This window comes from Balaenoptera ricei, chromosome 21 (genome assembly GCF_028023285.1).
Source record: "Balaenoptera ricei isolate mBalRic1 chromosome 21, mBalRic1.hap2, whole genome shotgun sequence".
Classification (NCBI taxonomy): domain Eukaryota; kingdom Metazoa; phylum Chordata; class Mammalia; order Artiodactyla; family Balaenopteridae; genus Balaenoptera; species Balaenoptera ricei.
In genome coordinates this window covers 33,308,430-33,332,533 of record NC_082659.1, presented here as the reverse complement: position 1 = coordinate 33,332,533, position 24,104 = coordinate 33,308,430, and the positions used below count along the sequence as shown (strand labels likewise).

Sequence of the window (24,104 nt, the reverse complement as noted above, 5' to 3'; positions counted from 1 at the left end):
GCTGCAAGAGCTGGAAACATGCAGATCGGTGATGGGGCATAAATAGCCTCTGCTGAGCTCGCCCTGGCCGTCTCCGCCGGCCCCGGGGCCCACTCACCCGGGCGGTCGGGGAGGCAAGAGGCAGGGCGGGAGCGCCATGCAGCGTGGGGCTCCTCACCTCGCCTGGACGTGTGCGCCTCCCGCCTGCAGCCGCAGGACGCGGCCCTCCACGCGCCCGCGCCGCGGGGCTCGGCCGCAGGGGCCTCGTCTCCGGAGATCGCTCCGCGTTGCCTTTCGCGTCAGACGCGAGGATGGGGAGGAAATGAAGAGGCCCCACTAGCGGCTGGCGGCGGGCTGGCGGCGGGCGGGCGCCGGGGTCCGCGCGCCGGAGCCCAGCCGAGCCGAGGCGAGCGGCGGGCGCCTGTATTTTTAGCCTGATGCCGCTTAACTTGCTGGCGCTCCGCGCGCCGCCGAGCAGATAACGGGGGAGGGGAGCCGGCCGCGGGCTCGGATTTCCGCGCGGGCGCCGGACGATGGCAGCGCGACCGCGCAGGTCGGGTCCAGACGCCGCGGTGAGTGCCAGGCCGGCCCGCGCCGGGCGGGGTCCCCGCCGCCGCGCCCCCCGCCGCGGGCTCGCCGGCCGCCAACTTTCCCGGCGCGGGCGCGGGCGCGGGCGGGGACGCGCGCCGGCCGCCCTTCTGTTGCCTCACGTCCGCGGGCGCCGAGGCTTCTAGCGGGATCCAGAGGAAAATTCCTCTGGCCCGGAGGCCGCCGCCGCGGAGGGGCTGGTGCCGGGAGGCGGCCGGACCCGTGGCCGGGCGGGCGCGCGGAGGTGCCCGGAGGACAGTCCTGCCGGGCTGACTCTGCGGTGGGGGGCGACCGGCCGCCCCTCGCGGGGACCAACTCGGACCCGCGGGGATGCCCCGGCCTTGGCCTTGGCCGGAGAAGGGCCGCCTCGGGCGCCCGCGGCACGCCTGAGCCCTAGACCTTAGAAACACGAGCGCCCGCGCCCGGAGGTCCAGAGTCAGCGGGAAATGAATGGGGGTGAGAGGGAGCCGGGCCCCCCCCCCGGCGAGCTGTGCACTGTCCCCATTTTAGCAATGGAATTGAGGTCTGGGAACTTGTGCGAGGCACAGCATCAAGTGGCGGAGCGGGGCTTCACGCCAGGTCTGTCCAACGTCAGGGTCCACTGTGGCTTTTCTCACATCCTGCATCACCCAGCCTCCCAGCATGAAGCTGGACGAGCGCAGGAATGGACGAGGTTTTCCCCAAGGCCTTGTACTTGCGCGGAGAGGTCATAAGAGGACCCGGGACTCTGGCTTACACACCTCGTTTCCTCAGTGACACCTTTAATAACACAACTTTCTGGAAAGAAAAATGAAAGAAACCTAATGAAAACGCACACTGGGGCCCAGGGTTCACTTCTGTTTCTCTGTCGTCAGTAGCCTAATGCAGGGGCCACACAGGTGTGTGCAGGCGGGTGCTGCCTGTTTTCTTGGAGGCCCGACCTGGGCTCCGAGGAACACCTGGGCGCTGAGTATGAAGGGAGTCTCAGATGTGAAGGGCAACCCCCATATACAGGCCGAACACCGCCTGCTGTACTTGGTCTTCTGGATGTGCTGCAGCCCCTCAGGGAAAGGTCCAGAACCTCTGCTGGGAGTTGTGACGGTGACTCTGCCTTTTGCCCAAGCAAGACCCTTTGGGAAGGAGATACTGTCTTATCACTGTTTACAGAAATTAATGAGAGCTCAGTTTCCATTCATCTTTTTAGATGAGATTTTGCACTGGGAGACCTTGAAAAAGTCAGTCATGATTTGTCCTGGGAAAACTCAGGTCATCTCAAGCCCCAGAGAAGGCGTGAGGAGGCCCTGGGTTCTCCCACCTGGTCTAAACCTAGACTCCACCTGGCTCCGGTGTTTCGGCAGCCTCCTCTGCCCCCGGGTGCAGGCTTGCTGACATTTAGCTGCCTGCTTCCGGCTCTCCCTCCCCGGACACTGGAGTCCCCTCTGCTACTTATCTATTGCTATATTTGTATTGCCCCACTCAGGAAGTGCAAGTTTAATAATAGTCGGGCGTCTCAGGTAACCAAGGGTTCACCTCCCTTTTCTGACGAGCAGCCCTGATGAGAACTTGAGTCCCAAGAGGAATTCCATTCCCTTCCTTTCCCCTCTGCTTCCTTCCTCCTGAAGCGAGGGCTGAAGTGGGCACAGCCTCTGAGTGCAGGCGGAAGGCTCTCTCCAGCCTGAGCTGAACTGGAGTGGAATCTCTGGGCACTAGAACATGGCTAGTGAGGAAGCACTGCTTGACTCCTGCCCAGCCAGGATGCGCTGTGTGACCTCGGACAAGATGCTTAACGTCTCTGTGACTCATTTACCTCATCTGTGAAAAGGAGACAATGAAAGTACCTGCCTCTGGAGATTATTGGGAGGAACCAATGAAGTCGTTGGTGCAGAGGGCTTAACACATAGGAAGGGCTTTATGAAGGTAACTTGTTTCATTGTGAAAAGAAGTTCGGGGACATCACATGGGTTAATCTGCAGGGATGTGGGCCGGGTATGCAATGAGATGTGTGTGCCCCCCCCCTCCCGTCAATGCTGGCAGTTTTCTCATGGGTAAAATTAGGTTAAAATAAAGCTCAAGATGAGGAAGGGGCAAAGGCGCAAGTGGGCAGCCTTGGTGTGGGCGCTCAGAGGGGTGACAGCTCTCGGTGGTGGTACAGGGTTTAGGGCCATCGTAGACTGATTTTTCTGGACACAACGAGCAGCCTTCTTTAGCTCCTCTGGTCTCTCCACACAGGGAGGCCTCTCTGAGGCTGTCCTGCAGGGACGGGGCACTCAGGGAGGGCCAGGGGCTCTGCTCCAATTTATCCTAGCGCTGAGATAGTTCGTATCTGGTTCGTATTTTGTCATTATTGTTGTTTTTCTGGTTGGTATTTACTCAGGTAGATATTCTAAATGGAGCATATTGGATTCTTTTGACTCTCTTTCTGCCCTACTGGGTTACAGACTGTTCCTAGACGCGCCAGGAAACGGCACCTAGGACAGATCATTAAGTTGCAGGAAATTGAGTTAGAGGTTCAGCAGAACAAGATGGCAAGAGTGGGTCTCATATTCCAAAGAGCGCCATTTGCTCTGCAGTTGAAATATTCTCCGGCACCTAGGAGGTGCCCACTGCGTGCTTGTGGAATGGATCACTTTCTAACTCTGTCACTTTGTTTTTCAAATCACCAGGGCAGAGACCTATATTCAGAATTTTTACTCTCTCTCTTTGCCCTGGCAGGATTCTGGACTTGAAACAGGACCTCAGGAAATAAGTTGTAGAATTAAACTGGGGGATACACAGTGGAATGACACCATTATTACCTACAATCCACCTGTAAGATACCCTGAAGATCCTACCTGGGTCCTGACGACTCTATGCCCAGAGAAGACTAAAAAGAAAATGAAAACGCCTTAGCAATTGAACTTCACCTCCAGCTATCTAGGTGACCTTAGCCGGTCACTTTATTTTTACCATCAGTTTTATCATCAGGGAAGGGAAGGACTGGGGCTAGACGATTCCTTCCTAGAGGCCTGTCTTGGCCTCAACGCAGCAGGTCAGGGTCCGAGCCAGGACCTGCCGGGAACCCTTTCTCTGCCATAGATTCACTGTTTAATTGGGAAAGGCATGGGGGCCCTCCCAGCCCCTACACCTGTCATGGCTTTCTGGTCACCCTCAGGTTTGAAATCGCTGAGAATGCACCTCAGGGTCAAAGGCAGTAGGAAGGTTTTGGCTTGATTCAGGGCGTCCTGGGCTGAATCCCTGAGTGTTAACTAACACAGAACTTGGGCAAGTTATTAACCTCCCCAAACCTCAGTTTTGTCACCTCTAAAATGGACATAATAATTATACCTGCCTCACAGGTTGTGATCAGGATTGAAAGATAGAATTGATTGATATTAGTATTATAATTTCATGGTTCAGTTAGACACACAACAGAAACTATTGAGCCTTCTTCAGTCTCATCCAGATTGGGCTTCCCCAGCCCTCTGTTTATCTGCTTGTCTGTCTGTCATAAATATTCTCCTTTGCTTCCTAGATTCAATGCTTTGAATAGTGACAGTGTCATTAGTTGGTGTTATATCTATTTGTATCCACCATGCTTAGGTTTTCATCCCAAATCCTATGATTGTGCTGCAGAAGATAGTTTGGACAAGTGGGAGATGTGTCTCTCTCTAATACTCTCATTTTGGGGAAATAATGTACTATTTTTTTCCAAACAGCTGAGTCCAGACAGGTTTTCTGAACCAGCAGGCACAGACAGACATTTTCGGAGGGACTGAACCTTGAGCCTGATTTTTCTGGGAATCCAGCTCATGAGGAACCAACAGATTAATCCTCATTTCTGAAATAATCCCTCTCTACAGATGCCCTGGCAAGGAGCCTGGGGATGTTAGGTGCCCTGTGTTTTAGGCCAGGGGAGGTCTTGGCCTAGCGGATGCTTCATGCTTTGAAGGATTCAAAAGTGATAGAAGATTTGGTCCCTGCCCTGAGAAGCCAACAATTTGGTGGGGGGAGACAAGCCTTGTATAAATATAAGAACTAGAGGAAGGTGTATTTAAAATGTATTTTTTTAAAAAATCAGGCTCCTGTTCCTAGATTTAAAGATGGTAAGTATTGAGTATCCAAGGTTAGCATCATAGAGGACATAGGGGCTGAGTGGACTAGGAAGAAAGACAAGATCGGGCATAACAAGTGAGAGGACGTCAGGACCCCCGGATAGTGAGGGTGTGGGCCTGGTGGGAGACAGAGCGTGGGAATGCCGTGGCGGGACAGGGAGGGAGGAGGGAGGAGGAAGGGGCCCTCCCGCCCTGCTGGCGGCATGGAGAGCCACGTGTGTCGTGAACCAGCAGACTCAGAGCTTGGGTCTGAGCTTGGGTTATAGCAGGACCCTTGCGGGCCTGGAGTCGGGGAGGGCTGGCAGGACATCAGGAGTTTAGGAAGGTCAGCGAGGGGTCGACCAGGAGTTCTAGAGCAGCTCTAGAGGCCTGAGGTGGCAGGGACGGGGGCACGGGGCAGCCCTCCATTGTGAAGATCTGTAAGGCTGGAGAATCTTTCCTGCCCTGGATTAACTGTTTAATTGGTGAAGGTGTGCAGCCCTGCTTTGGTTTAATTGCAGGACACTGAGATTGTTGGCTGTAGATTTTGAATCTTCCATGTTTAGGGACCATCATCCCTGTGACTGCTCTAACAAAGTACCACAAACTTGGTGGCTTAAAACAGGAGAAATATCTTCTCTCACAGTCTGGAGGCCAGAGGTCTGAATCAGGGTGTTGGCAGGGCCTCGCTCCCTCTGGAGGCTCCAGGGGCGACTGTTCTTGACCGCTTCTAGCTTCTGCTGGTTGCCAGCTTCCTTGGCTTGTGGCCGCGTCACTCCGACCTCTGCCTACATCTCGTGTGTGTGTGTGTGTGTGTGTGTGTGTGTGTGTGTGTGTGTGTGTGTGTTCTGTCTTTTATAAGGACACTTATCACTGGATTTAGGGCCAACCTAGGTAATCTAGGACAATGTCATCTCAAGCCCCATAATACTTACATCTGCAAAGACTTTTTTTGCAAGTAAGGTCACATTCAGAGGCTCCAGGGGTTAGGGTGCAGGCGTATCTTGGGGGGCCACGGTTCAGCCCGCTACAGCACGTTCTTGGAGGAGGGGAGCATGGAAGGAGACAGAGCACCCCTGGGTGGATCTTCTGGAGGAACATCATAAGCCCCCCAACCCTAACCTCCCCCCACTTCACACGTGGCTTTTCACGTGACAGCTCTCACCTGTTAAACTCACCCAGAGTGCACACCGTGTGCAAGCACCGTGCTCAGCGCTTGTGCTGATGTCATAATTATAATCATGTATAATATTTCCTTTCAGCGTCACAGCCAGGGTGTGGGAAAGGCCTTGCCCCCCTCCCTCCCTGGCTTACAGATAAGAACACAGGAGCAGAGGTACCTGCAGACTGTAGGGCCCCCCTAGACGCAGGGGAGCTACTCGGAGCCCCTGCAGTTGTCTGCCGTCCCCCCAGCTCTCACTCTCTGGCCATCATTCATCTCTAATACAAACCAATCTCCTGGGCAGGATCTGGATGTGCCTGTAGGTGGTTGAGCCTCAGCATACAGACCCCAAGTGCTTTATTGTCATTCAGGAAAACTGGCGAGGGCCACCTGCCAGGTCAGGTGGCAGAGCCAGACTGCCTGCTGTGCCTCTTCCCTGCTGTGTGAACCTGCACAAGTCACTTGGGCTCTCTGGGCCTCCGTTCCCTCATCTGTAAAATGGGGACGGCAATAGTACTTACCTCTTGGGGATATTTGAAATGACGAAATGCATCTCTGTGTGTGTGTGTGGATACATGTTATATGTCAAGTGCCAATAATGGTTCTGGGCGCGGAGTAAGTGCTACGTGCTGTTTACTTAAAAACAAAACCACAAAAGAGCACCAAAGAGCTTGCATCTGGCTCCTGTGGTGCCTCCGTCTGTGACTCAGTGGGTGGGGCCGGCCAGTGTGATCTGGGCCCCTCAGTAGGAAGGCGGAGCCCGTGGGAGCATGGAGGCAGTGAGACGCCCGGCCTGCTGAGCGGTCACTGGTGGACCGGGAACCCTCTCGAAGGCCGGCCCCTCCCGGGTCCTAGCCAAGACCGCTTGCTCATAAAGACACCAAAAGGAAGGGAGGCCGGGCTCTGAAGGCCGCCCCGCACGTGGGCCGAGAGCGGTCTGTCCAGGGGCTCCAGGCCCGTACACGCCTGGGGACCATGGTGGGCACCTGGGCAGGAGGGTGTGCCGGCTGCCGCCGTGACCTTGGCCCTTTTGCACAGCTCTGGGCTTGAATGGATCGTGACATCTTCGTCACACAGACCCACTCACAGCCGCTGTCTCTCCTCACAGGCCGATGCTGCTACCAGCTTCCTGAGGGCAGCAAGATCAGGTAACTTGGACAAAGCTTTGGACCACCTGCGGAACGGGGTAGACGTTAACACCTGTAACCAGGTAAGTGAGATGCAGGGTGCAGGCAGGCATGTGGTCTCTGAAGAGCGGCTCTTGCCTGGTGCCCTTTCCTAAAGGCTTGAATCTGCCTCTATTCACCTTTTCCCAGTGGCCTCAAATATCCCTCAGGGCTCCTGCCCGCTGAAGGCCCTAACCCTGGTGTTTGTGGCCCTGCAGCGGCCCAGGGTCCCATAGAGAAACGCTGGTGCCCGAACAGTGTGGGCTGCACCCGGCTCCATCCCCTGCGGCCTCTCCCCTTAGAAGTCTCGGCTGGTCCCTGCTGCGGTCTTAGAATTTGTGGCCTTTGAAAGTGGGCTGGAGGAAGGGCCTTTGAAGGATGCTGTGTCAGTGGTGACATTCATCTCCTTTGTCCACCAGCGGCCTTTGTGGGTGCGCTGCTGGGCTGAGAAGGAAACAGTGCTGAGGACTTGCTCTGTCGTATGTTGACAGAGACTGAGAACTAGAGAGGCTGAAAGGGCTTCTCTGGATGTTTCTGGTGCTGAGTGACAGGGATTGGTTTAGGGAGGGGGAGGGGACTGAAAGTGTGCAGGATGGGTTGGAAGACAGAGAGTCAGGTTTGGGGCCAGAAATCTAGGCACTGACTGAATAGAGAGGATCTTACTCCCAAGAAGGAGGACAGGGGTGTGTCCAGGGCCGTGGATCGGATGACTTCTGTTGTGTTTGTTTGTTTCTGCCAGTTCAGGTACACAGCTGATTCCGTTTCTGATTGAGAAGAAAGTTACCGATTGTGACTTTTTAAAAAATCATCTTAACCATTAAAAAAATTGTTTTTAATTGTGGTGAAAGGCACATAACATAGAATCGACCATCTTAAACGTTTGTAAGTGTACAGTTCAGTGGCCTTAAGTACATCCATGGATGTCATCCCCAGGGCTCTTTTCCTCTCGTAAAACTGAATCTCTGCACCCATTAAACAGCAACTCGCCCTTCCCTCCTCTCCAGCCCCTGGCGACCGCCAACCTCCTGTCTGCCTCTAGGAATCTGACTGCTCCAGGTACCTCATGCATATCAGTGGACTCATGCAGTGTATGTCTTTGACTGGCTTATTTCACGGAGCACGGTGTCCTCAGGGTCCATCCGTGTAGTGCTGGACTGGATGACTTTTACAAGCCAGCAGGGGAAATACCAGGAATGCAGCTTAATTTTTCCACTGGCGGCGTGCCTCCGGCACTCATCCTACTTAAGATGGACAATACCCTGTGCCAAGACCCCTTTTGGATCCAATTGGTCTTCTGTGGTCTAAATCCACAGCTGGAAGATCAGAGAGGATGGGGCGGGGGGTGTGTGATGGGAAACAAGTAGGTGTGTGATATGAAGCAGCAGCCATGGCTGTGAACTTCAGAGGGGAGACAGGCGTGTGGACGGACTTGGGGGTGCAAACTAGATGGGGAGAAGCAAGCCCCCCTTCTGTCATCCCTCCACCCAAATATCCCAGCCTGCGCGTGTCCACAGGCCTGAGGACATTCGAGGGGATTCTCAGTAAATGTACAGCCCTAAAGGTTGCCTTTGGAGAGATTGACACTCTGGACCCACTTCTTTCATGGGGAACGACACAGTAGGAGCAAAGTCTGGGGGCCAAAGGAGAGCCCTGGGATCAGAGCGCTCAGGAGAGGGGCTGCGTGAGCTGTCGTGGTGTCGCCAACCACCCCCCAGCCCCGTGGGGACACCCGCGGATGCATTCCTGGGCGGCAGCGATGCGAGTTCTGGCTTCCTTTGTTCAGGCCCAGAAACCCAGCTGAGTGTCCGCAGTGCGGCCGCCTGAGACGCACCAGCCCCTCAGAGGCCTTCCAAGGGTTAAGACGCCAGCTCTCAAAGGAGCCACTTAGCAGAAATGGGGGCAACTGCATGTCCCTAAGCCCTGAGCCAGAGCTGATTTTCCGTGTGAAATTGGAAGATTCTGATGACACCGGGAGGGGCTCGGTCCGGATCGGGCTGCTGCTGGTGAGGCCCCGGCGTGTGAATGGCCTGTCCCTCTGCCGTCGCTCCTCTAAGGCACCTCCTCGGTTCATCTCAGGCTCCACGAGCATGAGGCAATATTTGCTCTTTATGGACACGCTTTCCCATGGGCTTAGCGCCAGAGGAAACTGCTAACTGCTGCAGGCGAGGAAATAATGTGGAGGGCGGGTGTGTGAAAGGAGGGCTCCCCAAGGTGCACAGCCCCTCCTGCTGGTCTAGCCCCGCGGCTCCTTCACCCCCTCCCCCAGATCTGGGCGCTGCTGCTCTTTGTCTTGTGCTGCCGCAGGGGCAAAGCTGCAGACCCGCCCAGGAGTGCCAGCGTCGCTGGAGCCTCCTTCTGGTGTTAGCCGGCGAGTTGGCTTTTGCTCTGAGTGGAGCGTGTTGGGCGGGGCGGGGAAGGGGGGAGAGGACTGAACGGTGGGGCGCAGCGGGGCTAGAACTCGAACCTCTGGTTAACCTCAGCGCACCATCCGGGCAACGCCCTTGCCCTGTGACGCGCGCAGACCCGTCCTCCTTATGGGATGAGAGCTTCTTCTCTTTAAAGCGCGCATTCACTGTTTTGAGAAGATAAAAACAGGCTCTTGTCCTGGGGTCACGGCTCGAGAATTTGCTTTTGCTTGAATCTTTGGAGCCAGTGGACCATGATAGCAGTAATACGGCAAATGCTGATCCTCATATAAGCAACACGCTTTCAAAGAGTATGTTTCGTGGAAAGAATAGGAGTTGTTTGCCATACTCAGAAATAATTACGCTAAGTAGTGTGAAAAGAGGCTTATTTAAGAGACATCTGAATATTCAGGGCAGCTTTCTTGTTGCATAGATTATGTCTACTGATTTTGATCCCTATGATTATAGTTATAGAAAAGAACAAGTCCACACACAAGGACACATGTCTGCATGTGCCTACGCCAGTATCTTTCCATGAATACCCGCGTCTTTCACTTATCCAAGCATTTTTCGAGCTTCAGATCCGGTAGCCAGTGTCTTCCTGGATACCTCCTCACTTGTAGAGCTGGACTTTAGGAATTTAGTGGTTAAAAAAAGAAAAAAGCCGTCATCCTCATCGTCTCTAACTATAGTCTACTGGCTGTGAGAGCTGTTAAGTCAAATAATCACGCAAATGGATCTGCAGACCAAACTACGTTAGGAGCCATGAGGAAAGGCAGAGGGTGTTAGGAGAATGTGTAAGAAAGATGTAGGATAGGGCTGGAGGTCAGAGAAGACTCCTAGAGGAAGAGATATTGAGCTGAGGGGTGAGATAGGGTTAATGAGGGAGGGGAGGGAAGAACATTCCAGAGGCAGAGGAGAGCCTGGAGAGCTTAGTGGCGGCCAGAATGGCTGCAGGCGGAGAGAACAGGGACCAGATGAGGCCGGAGAGGTGACCTCAGGGCTGTGCTGGACCCGAGAGGCAGGGGCAATGGTCACAGGAGCCAACAACTGGGTCAGCGTGCCCCAAGGCCCGAGCCGTGTGTGTGCATCACGAGTGTGGGCACGTGTGCGCCAGTGTTTCCTGCTGCGCCCCACGTTGCCGAGTGAGGAGAAGGGTCTTGGGGAGGGACCAGAATGGCAGGAGTAGGGGGACTGACCGAGAAGGATGGAGGGATTTCAGCCTTTGACCACCTGCACAGCTGCATCCACGTGTCCTGGTAGAGCATCCACTCGGCTTGCAGACCCGGTTAAGGATTCTGATCTTTATCCTAAGAGCCGAGGGGAGCGACCACAGATTCAGGCACAGGAGTGACAGGGCCGCAGGTGCCCACTGTGAACACGACAGGTGGAAGGGCCCACAGGTGGAGACAGGGAAGCCAGTTATAACAGCAGTCCCCAACCTTTTTGGCACCAGGGACCGGTTTCGTGGAAGACAGTTTTTCCACGGATGGCGGTTCAGGCGGTACTGGGGATGGGGAGCGGCTGGGCAGCCCAGTTCCTAACAGGCCGTGGACCAGTAGTGGTCCGCGCCCGGGGCGTGGGGGACCCCTGGGTTATAAGATGACAGCAGTAGTCCAGGAGAGACACGTCGGAGGCCTGGATCAGGGTCGTGGCCATGGGGATGGATGAGCTGGATGGGGGTGGGACAGGGGAAGGAGACTTCAGCAGGGAACCTCAGATGTCTGGCCTGTGCGGGCTGTGGAGGGTGGCACCGCTCACGGACAGAAGAACCGGGAGCAGCCTCGGAGTGTGGAAACGGGGTGAGAAGCAGAGAGCAGGGCTGGGCGGGCATCCTCTTAGGGAGTCTTTGAGGAATCCAGTGAAATATACAGTAAGCAATTGGATATTTGAGCCTGGAACTCAGATAAGAGGGCCAACCCAAAGATAGATATTTGGAAGCCATTCAGCACTCAAGGAAGTGGAACGCTGGCGTTGGCTGGTGAGAACAGGGCCGAGAGGTGTGTTGAATCTAATCCCCCAGTGTCTTCGTGGGGGTCATTTCACACGTGTATATTAAACACCTTGTTTGTGCCAGGTATTAGGCACTGAGCAAGATAGACGAAAGAGACAAAGTCTGTGCTCTCGTGACATATATAGCTGGTGAAGAAGACAGACAGTTAGCAAGAAAATGAACAAATATATAACATCAGCTAAGGAGACATCCCATGAAGGAGGGAGGGAAAGGGGCCTAATCTAGAGGGTAGTTAAGGCAGGCCTCTCTAAGGCGATGATTTCAAAAGAAGTAAGGGAGAACCAGGTGGTTTCTGGAGGTGAGCGTTCCTGGAGGAGGGCATGTGCTAAGGTCCTGGGGCAGGGGTGAGCTTGGTTTGTTTGCGGAAGAGCAAGAACAGTGTGTCTGCAGTGGAAGGATGGAAGGGAGGCATGGTAGGTGGGGAGGTGGGAGAAATTGCCGGGCGGAATCTTGAAGGGCTTTCAGGCCACAGTGAGGATCTGGATTTTGCTTCAAGGGTGATGGGACGCCTTTGGAAGGTGCTCCATCTAACTTAGGTATTTAAGAGCTCACCCTGGCTGCCGTGTGGAGAATCGACTTGGGGCACAGGGACAGAAGCGGGGAGACTGGGGGCGGGGGGAAGCTGAGGCAGGGGACCAGGCAGAATCCCGAGGGGCTCTGAATAAGGGGGGAGAAGGTCGGGAGCGAAGCCCAGGGACTTGACCCCCCCAGGCTCGCAGGGTTGTCGCCCTGGCTGTGGTGGTCTCAGCACACACGGCACAGGGCATCTGTGGGCCAGGGGCCCTGACTCAGCCCGGGACCGTGTCGTTCTCGCACGTGGCAGCGGGCTGGTTGGGTCGCGTCTCAGCTCAAAAGCCATCGCGAAGACACAGTTGTCCCCAGGGCCTGAAGCAATGTCCGCTGTCGTCACCCCGATCCTCTCACAGCTCAGCCGTGTCCGACCGTAGAGCATAGCAAAGTCATCTTATCTGTCCTAGTAGATGCTAAGCGACCTGGTGGCGAAGCCCGTAGCTGCCTCTGCCCCTCAACACCCGGCACACGACGTGTCATATGGTCGATACTGGCTTGAATAAATGGCTCCATAATTAGACACATACTAACAGCAGCCTCATGTGTCCAATTTCCAGAATTATTGCTAGATTACTTATATCAAATTAAAATAGTTTATTATGGAGGCCATAGCAAGGAAAAAGCATACTTTCTGGGATGCACTAATCGACCTTACGTGCTTAGCAGTCAGCCCAATAAAAAGAGAACGAGAGGACAGCAAGTCAAGAGCCTCTGTTCTCCCGAATTCCTAGAATTGCCGGGTCTACGTGGGGCTCCACTGGGAACGGCCAGCTCTAACTCCAGGGGCGAAAAGCCTCACTGTTTCAGGTTTCTGCTCTGTTCTTATGACGCTCACAAGCCCTGGCTCATTGCCCCTCCTGATAGGAATAAAGGAAATTTCACTCCAACAGCAGAGGCCTTGTCGTCTGCAGCGCTGGCATAAGGCAGAGAGTTAGAAGCAGGGTTTTCGGAAGCATCCCAGGCAACCTCCATCCCCTTAGCCTGTCTTATTCTTCTCCGTGGTACTTACTACTGCCTGACTTGCTATGCGTCTGTGTCTCTCCTCATTACTCTCTGTCTTCCCTGCTACAGTGGAGGCACCTCGAAGGGAGAGGACTTTGCTTTATTCAGCGCTCCTTGTCAGGATTTCTGCCTTGCACATAGTAGGTGCTCATAAAATCAGTCGGTAGCTCTCTAGTCTGCTGTAACCACTAATGATGAAACCTTATTTATTTGACGCTTAGCCCATGTAGGAACTCCATCTAAGCACTGCCACTTTTTCTTTTTGAGTTTTTAAATTTTATTTATTTATCTTTAAATTTTTATTGAAATATAGTTGATTTACAATGTTGTGTTTGTTTCGGGTGTACAGCAAAGTGATATAGTTATACATATATATATATTCTTTTTTTACACTCTCTTCCATAATAGTTTATTATAAGATATTGAGTATAGTCCCCTGTGCTATACAGTAGGTCCTTGGTGGTTGTCTCTTTTGTATACAGTAGTGTGTATATTTTAATCCCCAACTCCTAATTTATCCCTCCCTTCTGCTTTGGTAACCATAAGTTTGCCTTCTGCTTTGGTAACCATAAGTTTGTTTTCTATGTCTGTGAGTCTATTTCTGTTTTGTAAGTGAGTTCATTTGTATCTTTTTCTTTTTTTTTTTCTTTTAGATTCCACATATAAGTGGTATCATATGGTATTTGCCTTTCTCTGTCTGGCTTACTTCACTTAGTATGATCATCTCTAGGTCCATCCATGTCGTCGTAAGCAGTGCCACTTTTAAGAGCAGCGTGAAATAGTCCCTCTTAGGATAATGACTCTCCTGCATGATGGTAGTTCTGGCACCAGCCACACTCATCAAATATGTGGCAGTGTTTGCTGCCGTATCCAGAAGCTCGACCATCTGAGCCATCACAAAAACATAAACAATTCCCGACACAGCCCAGGAGAGCGTGTGAAACCATGCTAGTTCCATTGATGTTCCCTAAATTTCCACATGTGCCTTCCACATGCACCCAGCACTGCTGGGTACTTGTTTATCTTGAAGGTGAAGGGTTTTCAGCATTTCAAATAAATGGAGCACCTGAACAAGAGCTCCAGAATAATCTTTTCTACAGCGGCCAAATGCCAAGTGTTTTGATCAGGATTTGTGATAATTGCTACCTTTCCAAATTATAGTCTTAGAACTTAGAGGAGATCTTGGCATTCAACTCTGTGTCACTTTATAGCTCGGAAAGCTGAGGTCTAGAGGTTATTTCTGAATATCTTCTGAGCTTTATAACTTTGGATTTGGAGAGGTGGGCTGGCAAAGACCCCTTGAAGTTTCTCTGCTCATTCATGTACTCAACAAACATGTATGTTTACATTTTTCTTTTAATTCATTTTTTTCCTTTTTTAAAACGCATTTTATTTTATTGAAGTATAGTTGATTTACAATGTTGTGTTAATTTCTGCTGTCCAGCCAAGTGACCTAGTTATACATATATATATATTCTTTTTCAGATTCGTTTCCATTCTGGTTCATCACAGGATACTGAATATAGTTCCCTGTGCTCCACAACAGGACCTTGTTGCTTACCCGTTCTCTATACCCTAGTTCTACAAACATGTATTGAGCACTTAGAACACCCCCAGGACCTCGGTAAACACTAAGTTCATCCATGCCCTGCTCTCAAAGAACTTGGAGGCCAGTAAAGAAGTCCAGCTTGTACATAGAAGGTTACAAATCCAGCGCCATCCAGAATGAGCACAGAGGCTGTTCTCACTCACTTCTTCATTCACTCAACACATTTCTTGAGCTGCTCTACTAAGCCACGTGCTCGCCACTCAAAAGTGAGCGCTCCCCCATCGCTTCTAGTCTGGGGGTGGTGGCTGGAGTGAGTCAGAGGAAGCCCTGGAAGGAAGAGTGGGAGTTTGCCAGGGAAGTTGGGAACGGGGAACTGCAGCGGGAAGGAGCAGACTGTGCAGAGGCAGGGGTGGCGCAGGGCACAGGCAGCAGGGAGGTGGGTGAGCTTGGGGTACATGAAATGTAAGAGGGGAGGATGGGGTGATCAGGCTAAGGAGGGTACATCCGGATCAGGGCCAATATGCAGCCTGTTACTCTCCTCTGGCATCATCTTTTCTTTTTTTTTCCGGCCGCACTGCTCAGCATGCGGGATCTTCGTTCCCCGACCAGGGATCGAACCCAGGCCCCCCGCAGTGGAAGGGCGGAGTCTTAACCACTGGACCACCGGGGAAGTCCCCTCTGGCATCATCTTTTGCTTAGGAACTGCTGACAGGCGTAGAGATCATGTTCAACTACATTGTTCCCTAATTCTACCTGCACCCCCCAACTCACACAGAAAGCCTCTCCATACGATCACATGGTAACATTAAGCCTTCTGGAAATGCGCTGTTTGTTGCAGCTCTGGAATAGTGAAGAAGGAGGGGGAAGGGTGTGTGATTGCAGCCCCCGTGTGGGAGAGTGGTGGTCCGGGGTGTGCAGGTGTACAAGGGGAACACTAGACGCCCCAGCGCCTGGTTCCAGGGACTCTTCTGGAGCTCCGGTTCCTGCTAGAAAAGGTACTAGTGAAAAAGACAGAACCTGAAAACCTCCTTCCCCTGAATTATTTTAAATAGGTGAATTACTTCTGCATCGCGGCAGAAATGAGCTATTTGGTGTTCATCTTGCTAATTACAGCAGCTAATTTATAGTTTGAAAGGAAGTTGATTGCTTGACATGAATCAGAGTGACCCACGGTGTTTTAAGAATCACAGATTTCAGTTCTCTGGTGTCTCTGCTTTCCCAAGCCCTTCCAGGCACGGCCGCTTTGAAGGCTCACATCACCCCTGTGGAGTGGTTAGAGCAGGTGCTCGATAAGTGAGCTCGGTGAAGAGGCAAAGAGTCTTCCTGAGCTGGAGCCGGGGTCCCCCAACCCCCAGCCTGGCCTCTGTGCACCGAACCCCACGGGCAGGCTGACTGGTTTTATTTTCATTTCCCTCCCCTCTTGGTGAAGGGAGAGTTAACTGACTGCTTCAGGTATATAAAGATGTCCACTTGTAGCAACAACGGGGACATCTCTGGGATCCGAGGGACTAAAAAGGGTGATAGCATCGTCAGGAAGGATCTGGAACGTATTCCAAGGAAGGCACACCCTCCAAAGTCCACTTTATGGTTTGATTGCTGTGACTTTACAATGTGAAGACTAGATGTGGCATTCTTCGTCTCAAGAGGCTAAGAAGAAAGATAGCTGTGTGTGTGTGTCAGGTTGCATGTGTGTGAATTCAGTTCTGTCAACTCTTAGGGAACACACGGTGTGTGCCAGGCCCCGTTTTTGTCATTTGTGACAACCATGTCCCTGAGTGTGTTTTGAGATTTTTCATTTAACAACGAAACGAATGCTGGGTAGTTGTTGAAAAATTCACACTTTACAGAAATACACAAAGTCAGTCTTCTGTAAGTCTCCCCTTCTACTCCCCCTCCCCCCAGATCACTGTGAACAGTTTGGCATGAGTCTCGTCGAATGTGTTTCTGCATCTCTATGTGCAAAAACATATATTTTTTTTTATTGGAGTAAAATTGCTTTACAATGTTGTGTTAGTTTCTGCTGTACAGTGAAGCGAATGAGCTCTATGTATACCTATATCCCCTCCCTCTTGGACCTCCCTCCCACCCCCCATCCCACCCCTCTAGGTCGTCACAGAGCACCGAGCTGAGCTCCCTGTGCTATACAGCAGGTTCCCACTAGCCATCTATTTTACACATGGTAGTGTATTTCTGTCAAACCTCATCTCCCAATTCGTCCCACCCTCCCCTATCTTAGTTGTTTTCTGAGAGCGCCTACACTGATTCTGGAATTGTGGAATTAAGAGAAGCAGGCCTGTCATTTTGAAGATTCACAGGCTGAGGCCTGGCAGGTGAAGTGACACGTCTAGACCTCAGGAGGACAGTTTAGAGGCCCTCGTCCCGTGTCCGACGTTCTTGCCTCTAAACCCCACTGCCCTGCTTCTGAAGAGCTGGTTCTTTTTATCCTGTTAAAGGAATGCTGAGATCTCGGACGAGGATACCCTTTCTAGTCCATAGGAGATATTCTTAGCTGCTGAGCTGAATTTCAGAGTCCCGTTAGTCCCGTTGTCTCATTAACCTGAGCTCACACCTTCCTCAGTGTCCCCAAGGGCCTCCAGCCCCTGCGGCCGCTGGGCTGCTGAGCACAGGAGGCTGCCCAGGTGTGTACGGAGAGGAGAGGGAAGGGGACCGGGTCGAGGCATCTCCTCCCGGAGCTCCCAAAGAGGTGTGGGTTTCTGGCTTTTTCTTTCTTTTTTTTTTTTCTTAAGATAATGAAAGCATTCAAGTGTTTTTCTCCTTGTGAATATCCAGTAACCTCTACATCATAAGCGCTGCCTGGGTAAGGAGGTAAACTTCGATTGTAATAAAGCAGAGCAGGGGCTCGCGCAGAGCTGGTCCTGTGCCTTTCCCTCTGACTGTACGCCTTCCTCTCAGTTTCTGAGCTTCTTTTACCTTCCCCGGCCCTGGACCGGAGACAGGATGGCAGAGGAGACGAGGGGTGATTTCCCGCCAGGGTGACAGCAGTCGCCTCAGTTCTTTCTGGCTTCCGATGTGTTAGATCCAGGGTCATGTATTTTTAGCAGACCTTTCCCACCAAGCGGTCTCCAGGGAGCCACGTGATAGCCGGGTCAGAAGGAGGCTGCGGTGCCGTGTGCGGGGCCCTGCCCTGCCCTCCTGTCAGCTGGTTCCCACGTGGGGCTTCGGCTGCTCTCCGGGGCTTCCAGCCTAGAATGGTCTTCTCAACTCCGGTAAAGGTCGCCCCTCGCGGGGCCTGTAAAATAGGAGGGACGTGCGTGCTCAGCCTGTCACTCTGGCTTTGATCCTTACCCACGCGGGAACCCCAACGGGCTGCCCATCCTCTCCCGCCAGAGCCAGAGCCCAGAGTAACGCAGAGCTCTGCGTCCGCTTCTCTGACAACCTCTTCTACCCCTCCCACGCGGCTCCTTCCTACCCCCCACTTTCTTTTTTAAAATTGTAGCATTTCAAACCTATAGAAAATTGGCAAGAACCGTACAAAGAATCCCCACATCTCCCTCACCCAGATTCTCTGCGACCTTTCCTCTCTACTGATCTGTAATATGTACTGCAGATGATGTAATTCCCCATCACCCCTAAACAGCCGGTGAGTACCACCCAGAAGTCAGGACACTTTCCCACATGACACAGAGTCTCTTCAGGAACACCCTATGGGATCACTTGTCATGGCTTATCGGCCTCCTTCAACCTGGAATGCTTCCTCAGTCTTGGCCTGTGTCTCCTCTTTTTGACCGTCTTCCGTTCTGTAGTTTGAACCTCAACTGTGTCTGCTGATGTTTCCTGGTGACCAGGCTGAGGCGGTGCATTCTTAGCAGGAGCCCGTAGAAATCATGCTCCCTTTCTACTCCAAGGATGTTAACCTTGATCACCTGCTGAAGTTGGTGTCTGCCAAGTTTTTCTACTGTGAAATCATCAATTCTTCCCTTTGTAGTTGATCAGTATTTTCTTGGGGAGGAACATTCCGATATAATGCCAATATCCTGTTCCTCATCAAACTCCCAGCCACCATTCGTGGCATACACTGATGACTTCTGCCTGCATCACTACCACTGTGGTGGTTCCAAGGAGTGATTCTCCATCATTTCTTCTGCGTTTATTAGCTGGCATTCCACTGAAGGATAAGCTTTCCCTTCTCCCTCACTGATTTGTTTTTTTTTCATTATTTATTTATAATGAGTCTGTTCAGACTCATGCGTTCCTGTTTTATTTGATGGGCTGTAATCTGATACTCTCATGACTTATTTTGATGTTCAGATCTAAACCAGGCCATTGGGAGCCCTTTCAATAAGCGGGCTTCTGTGTTATGTGACGTGTTTGCATCATTCTTGATTTCCTTACTTTCTGGCATAAGTTATCCCAGCGTCATTTTGTACTTGCCCTGCCCCAGCCCTGGATCAGCCACTTTTCCAAGGCCCCCTGTTTCCTTTTAGTGGAGGCTGGTATGTAGACACCAAAATCTGATCACTCGGTGTGCCCACTGCTACTGCTTGTCATGTGTGTACACACATCTGTAACTATTTCTACATCTATCTGTGTATGTGTATTTTTAAAAACCCATGAGGTCAAGCCAATACTTGTAATCCTGGTCCAAGACCTCAGGGTTCTTCCTAGCCTTTCCTCTTTCCAGGTTTTAAATCCCTTCAGACAGTGAGAAATCTGACTCCCACGGATTCGCATCATGCTTAACATGTTTGTTTATTCGCTCGATGTGCCAACCTCCTAAGCACTCCAGAGCGGCCCCCTCCTCCCTCTCAGATGCCTCTGCAGGGCACCTCTCTGGTTCACTGTCCTCCTTCCTCAGATGCCGGCATCCTCCAGCTGGGAGGTGAGGGGAGGGAACAGGAAGAGAAGGGAAGATGGGAAAACCCCTGTTCCCTTTTGATTTCATTTCTGTTTGGGCTGAAATTTTAATGCAGGCAATTTGAGGACAGGACCCAAGATTTATATTGTTGTAGCAATTTCTTTGCCAGCAGCTTAATTCATGCCCTCATCTCGTTGAGCCCAGAGTGACAGTCACTCCATCTTTCCTTTCCCATCACCTCTTGTTTCTCATCGTCCCCTCTGTCTTTGGTTTCCATGGTCTCTGCCTTTCCTTCTTCCCTCATTCCTTCTCTCTTTCTCATCAATTTCAGGATTCGGAGTAGGGATGGCAACCATTTCAATCCTTTTCTCTCTCCATAGCCCTGTTTAGATTCTTATTTCCTACTCTGTTTCAGGGCTGCAGACCTGGAAATATGTAATGTCAGTGATCGTGCCCCACCAATAGGAACCAATAATAGAGCAAAGCTAGAGGTCACAAATGTACAGGCGGGTTGTTATTCGGGGAATTAAGCTTCTGTAACATAGAGTATAATACTTATCTTCCCTGGACAGATATAACAAGCTGATAGAGGATCCGGACTGGATGGGAAAGTAGCATATAAAGTATAAGAACTAGGTGCATGATCCTCTGTGTATACAACCTTGTCCTTTAGGGGCGAGACCTTCACTCCTGGCTGACTGCCTGGGTAAAGTGGGTGTGGCCTGAAGGCAAGTTACCTAGAACTTACCTCCCCCGCTGCATCTTGTTCCCCTCTGGGGCCCTCGGCTTCTTGGCCTTCTCTGCCACTGCCCTGGCTTATTCTTCCAGGACTCCACTCCTTTCCTTCCCCATCGAAGCTTCCCCTGCCCAAGGCTCCACGGCCTCTGATAATAGGGCAGCCAATTAATCTGCTAAGCAGAGCCAATAACAGGGTAGTAGGTGCTTCTGAATAAAAAGGCCATGCTTCCCAGCTGCTACAGGAGCACACACTGCTTAGCTCAAAGAAAGGGCGTAGGGGCTGGAATCATGAGGTTCAAGGGCCGTGGGGTGGCAGGGGCAGGTGGGAAGGAGGGTCCTCAGGACACAGCCTGAGGCTGCTCCAGGGCCAGCTGTGTGTGTGCGTGAAATCACCGGGTGTGAGAAAAGGAGTGGAACGGAGCGTGTCCACACGAGAACGCCAGCAGCAGCCTCGGAGGTATTCTTGGAGTTTTCAAAGAGGCAGAGGATCTCCGGACACCAAGGCCTCTCGGTTTGAAATCGTCCTCTGCTCTGGACAGGGTGAGAGTTTAATTTCCTGTGACACGTCTACTGGATTTGTACATTGAGGAATCAATTAGTGTAATTGGGGCAATCAGAGACGTGAAACAGAGGGATCATTTACTGAGAACAAATGTCTGGAATTGTCTATTTTGCCAGTGGAATTTCTCACAGTTGGTACAAGAAAATACTCCAAATTAAATCATTCAGGCTGAATGAGACTTTATTTTTCTTCTTCTTCTTCTTCTTAAAAATGTTAAAAGAAACACAGCCTGGCTGAGATCTCCTCCCCTCCCATCAGACAGATTGCTGCTCAGAAGGATCCTCTAGATTGACATTTTACCTGAAAAAAACAGAGCAAAGGCAGATGAGAAACTCCAGGTGTGCATGTTTGGCATGAATATTTTTGCCCAAAAGATCCTAAAATGGTTGTCTGCCGTGTTAAGACCGTGTGGGATGAGATCATATGGGACCAGGTGGCCTCAGAGGCTCAGGATAGGGAGTTTCTAGGATGTAAAAAGCTTCAGAGAACATAGCTCCCACCCTAACAGAGAGAAAAGCTTGGATAATCTACAGAATTACAGTCTTCCCTGAGCCCGTCAGAGGGCTGAGGCCACAGGGCAATGGACTTTTAGCTGAATTCCAAAAAGGGATGAGCCCTCCCAGGAGAGGGCCACCGTTTCAGCTTTGGCAGATGCAGGAGAGAAAAGCAGTTGCCATGCAAGCCAAGGTCTTAACAGACTCTTGCAGGCCAGTGTGGCTTGAGTGTGTCTGGAGCCCCAGGCCTCCACCAGGTGCTCCTGAGAAATAGTGGGGTAAATCAGGAGACCAGAGGACACCCATGGGCAGCACAGGAGAGCAGGTGGTGCCTGTGACTGTGGGGTTGGGGGGTGGCCCCAGACTCTTCCCCTGTGTGAAGCCAAAACAGACCCTCTCCCCTTCAGACCTCAGGCAAAATCCCTTCTCCAGAGGGGGGAGTAGTGGCAAACTCCCTCTTGCCCTGGGGAGGGTAGGAAACCTTCCAGCTCCAGGACACAGGCAGAGACCCAGCGCTGCTTCAGGAAAGGGGGAGGCACAACCCCTGTACTCCTAGGGAGGGCGGGAAACCATTTGGGGCCAAAAACTGCCTTATACCAATAAAAAGCAGAGGTCTGCTACCACGGGGGGAGGAGCAAGGGAATCTCACTCAGCACCAAGTACAGAGACAAGGCAGGTTTTGCTGCTGCAGAGAAGAGGGGGAAAATGATGAAAAAAAAATCCCACCTTTGAGGTCCAGGAGCAAAGCCTACCTAAGACTGAAGCTGGAGCAGGACAAAAGAGAAGCTCTGCTCCTACCTTGTAACAAGGAAGAGCATAGGACTGCTGGGAGGGGGCAAGAGCGTGGAGAAAGACCCCGACTGAGGCACAGGCACAAAAGGATGGCTGGAAGCTGAGCGGCAATCAGGAACACAGAACAACCCTCTGGCACCTTAGCTCCGGGTGACAGCAACCTACCTCTGGAATAATCTGAAGGCTGTGCGCACCAGTGGTAACAACAAAACCCAGATGCAGGTCAACTCCTGACTAGATTGACTCAGCCCCCGTCCCCAGCCCTGTGCTAACAGCTTCACAGAAGCAGAAGCATGTCCATTTCCAGGCACAAATTATTTCAGTCTCTACTGCTCTTCTATATATAGTGTCTGGCATTCAATTAAAAATTACAATACACACAGTAAGAAAAAAACAACAACAAAGCATTGTCAATAGACAAAGCAATCAACAGAACCATACTTAGAGATGACCTGGATATTGGAACTATCAGATGGACTTTGAAATAACTGTGCTTAATATGTTAAAGGATCTAGTAGGAAAAGTGGACACCCTTCATGGACAGATAGGGGATTTCAGCAGAGAGATGGCGGCTGTAAGAAAGAGCCCAGTGAATGCTAGAAATTTTTTAAAACTTTCATGGCAATGAGGAATTTCTTCAACAGGCTCAAGAGTAGACTGGACACAGCTGAGGAAAGAATCAAAGAACTTGAAGACATGTCGGTAGAAATGATCAAAATTGAAACAAAAAATAGAAAAAGAGTAATGAAAGAAAAACAGAAAAGAGCAGTCAAGGGCTGTGGAACAAAATCAGTTAGTCTAACATGCGCGTAACTGGAGACCCAGAAGCAGATGTCTTCGGGAAGAAGAATTTGGCAAGCTGGCATATTCCTGAGAAAAGCGTGTGGTTAAAAAAATGCCCACAAGTAGCTACTGCTTTCTTCCCTAGCTTCTAATTTAGCTGAAGAGGTTCCTCTAATATTCCTCCACCTCCTTCTTGTTTATCTTCTACACCCAGTTATTTGGGGGAAGAAATATGTGGTTTCTCCCTGTAATCCCCCTCAGTATTCTGTCTGCCATTCAGCGTGGAGTGGAGTGGCTGTCAAGTTAGCTGGAGTAGCTGAAAAGGTGCGAGGAAGATTCAGCAGCCTGCCTTTTACTCTTAGCCAGTAACTTAAACTTGATTTGACTCAAATACAACACACGGATTCTGATTTTAAAGAGGTGGTCGATTGCAGTTTGTCTCTGTCCATAGTTTTCGTTAAGAACAAGTAGCTCCCAGAATTTGCACCCCTCCCCCCTTCAGTTTTGAGCAATAACAAGTCTGCTTAAAGAAAAAGAAAGTATGAAATGTAGTATTTATCCATGAAACGCTCTTTTTGAAATACTGGAAGTGGCCTCCTGCATAGATTAGTTATGCCTCTGATAAGACAGTTGTACAAGCTCCTTTGGGTACCTATGCCCTAAACTTGTTTTCAGGCTTTCAGCGACTTCAGCTGCTGGATGTGGCCATCCACGCATCTGCTGAGGCCAGTTGCTGGAGAAAACTTGCTGCAGTGGGTCTGGATGTTTGTACATTCCTGGAATCCAGGTGCTTCATGGAAGAAAGAGGAGGGCACTTGGTGAGAAGGGCCGGGAGCATAGTTTCTAAAATCTGAGCTCATGGGTTTAGAATTTAAACTCAGACACGCTTAAACTCACGTTGCCATTGTCAATGGACTTGCACCCCTGGCTGTGTGCAGACTGCCTTGAAAAGACCTCTGCGGAGCTGTCCTGACCCCTTAACCAAGCAGCTCCTTTCTCCTCTGTGCTACTTTCAGTCTTACACCTGCATTTTGGGCATCTTTCACGTGATTTCGCATTTATTTTTATGCATCTCCTTTCTGTCCTAAACTGAGTTCTTCGAGGGTCAGGGTTTGTGTTTTAGGCATCCTTAGCGTAGTGCCAGGCACAGAATAGCTTCTCAGCAAATGTTAGCTGAAGCGGATTAAGTGCATGCTCGGCGTGCAGTAACCGTAGTTGGGACAAGAGTTTGTCATAGCCGTGCCCCCGTGTGATTTCGCTCTGCACTAGATTCCTGGGTCTTCTTGCACACCTGTCATAGCTGTGCCACATGGGCTTGTTCTGTGGCCCTGGTGAGGGTGCTGGATTCAGATCATCACAGTAATGGACTTGGAAGTAACTTAGTGTGACTGTGTTGGAAACAAATCAAAAATAAAGTGAGAAAAATCAAGTCATA

At 51.3% G+C, this 24,104-nt stretch overlaps 1 protein-coding gene across 2 annotated transcripts in view; it reads left to right on the top strand.

The window, feature by feature from the left end:
- Positions 1 to 302: 302 nt before the first annotated feature.
- Positions 303 to 24,104, top strand: part of ANK1 (ankyrin 1) — a 96,797-nt gene continuing 72,995 nt past the window's right edge. The window contains exons 1-2 of one of the 2 annotated variants that reach the window (XM_059909392.1): positions 303 to 551; positions 6,887 to 6,988. In XM_059909392.1, coding sequence (XP_059765375.1) covers positions 513 to 551; positions 6,887 to 6,988 — 141 coding nt within the window. In that variant the 5' untranslated portion in view covers positions 303 to 512. The remainder of the gene's footprint in view (positions 552 to 6,886; positions 6,989 to 24,104) is intronic. The other variant, XM_059909397.1, reaches the window with a different exon arrangement.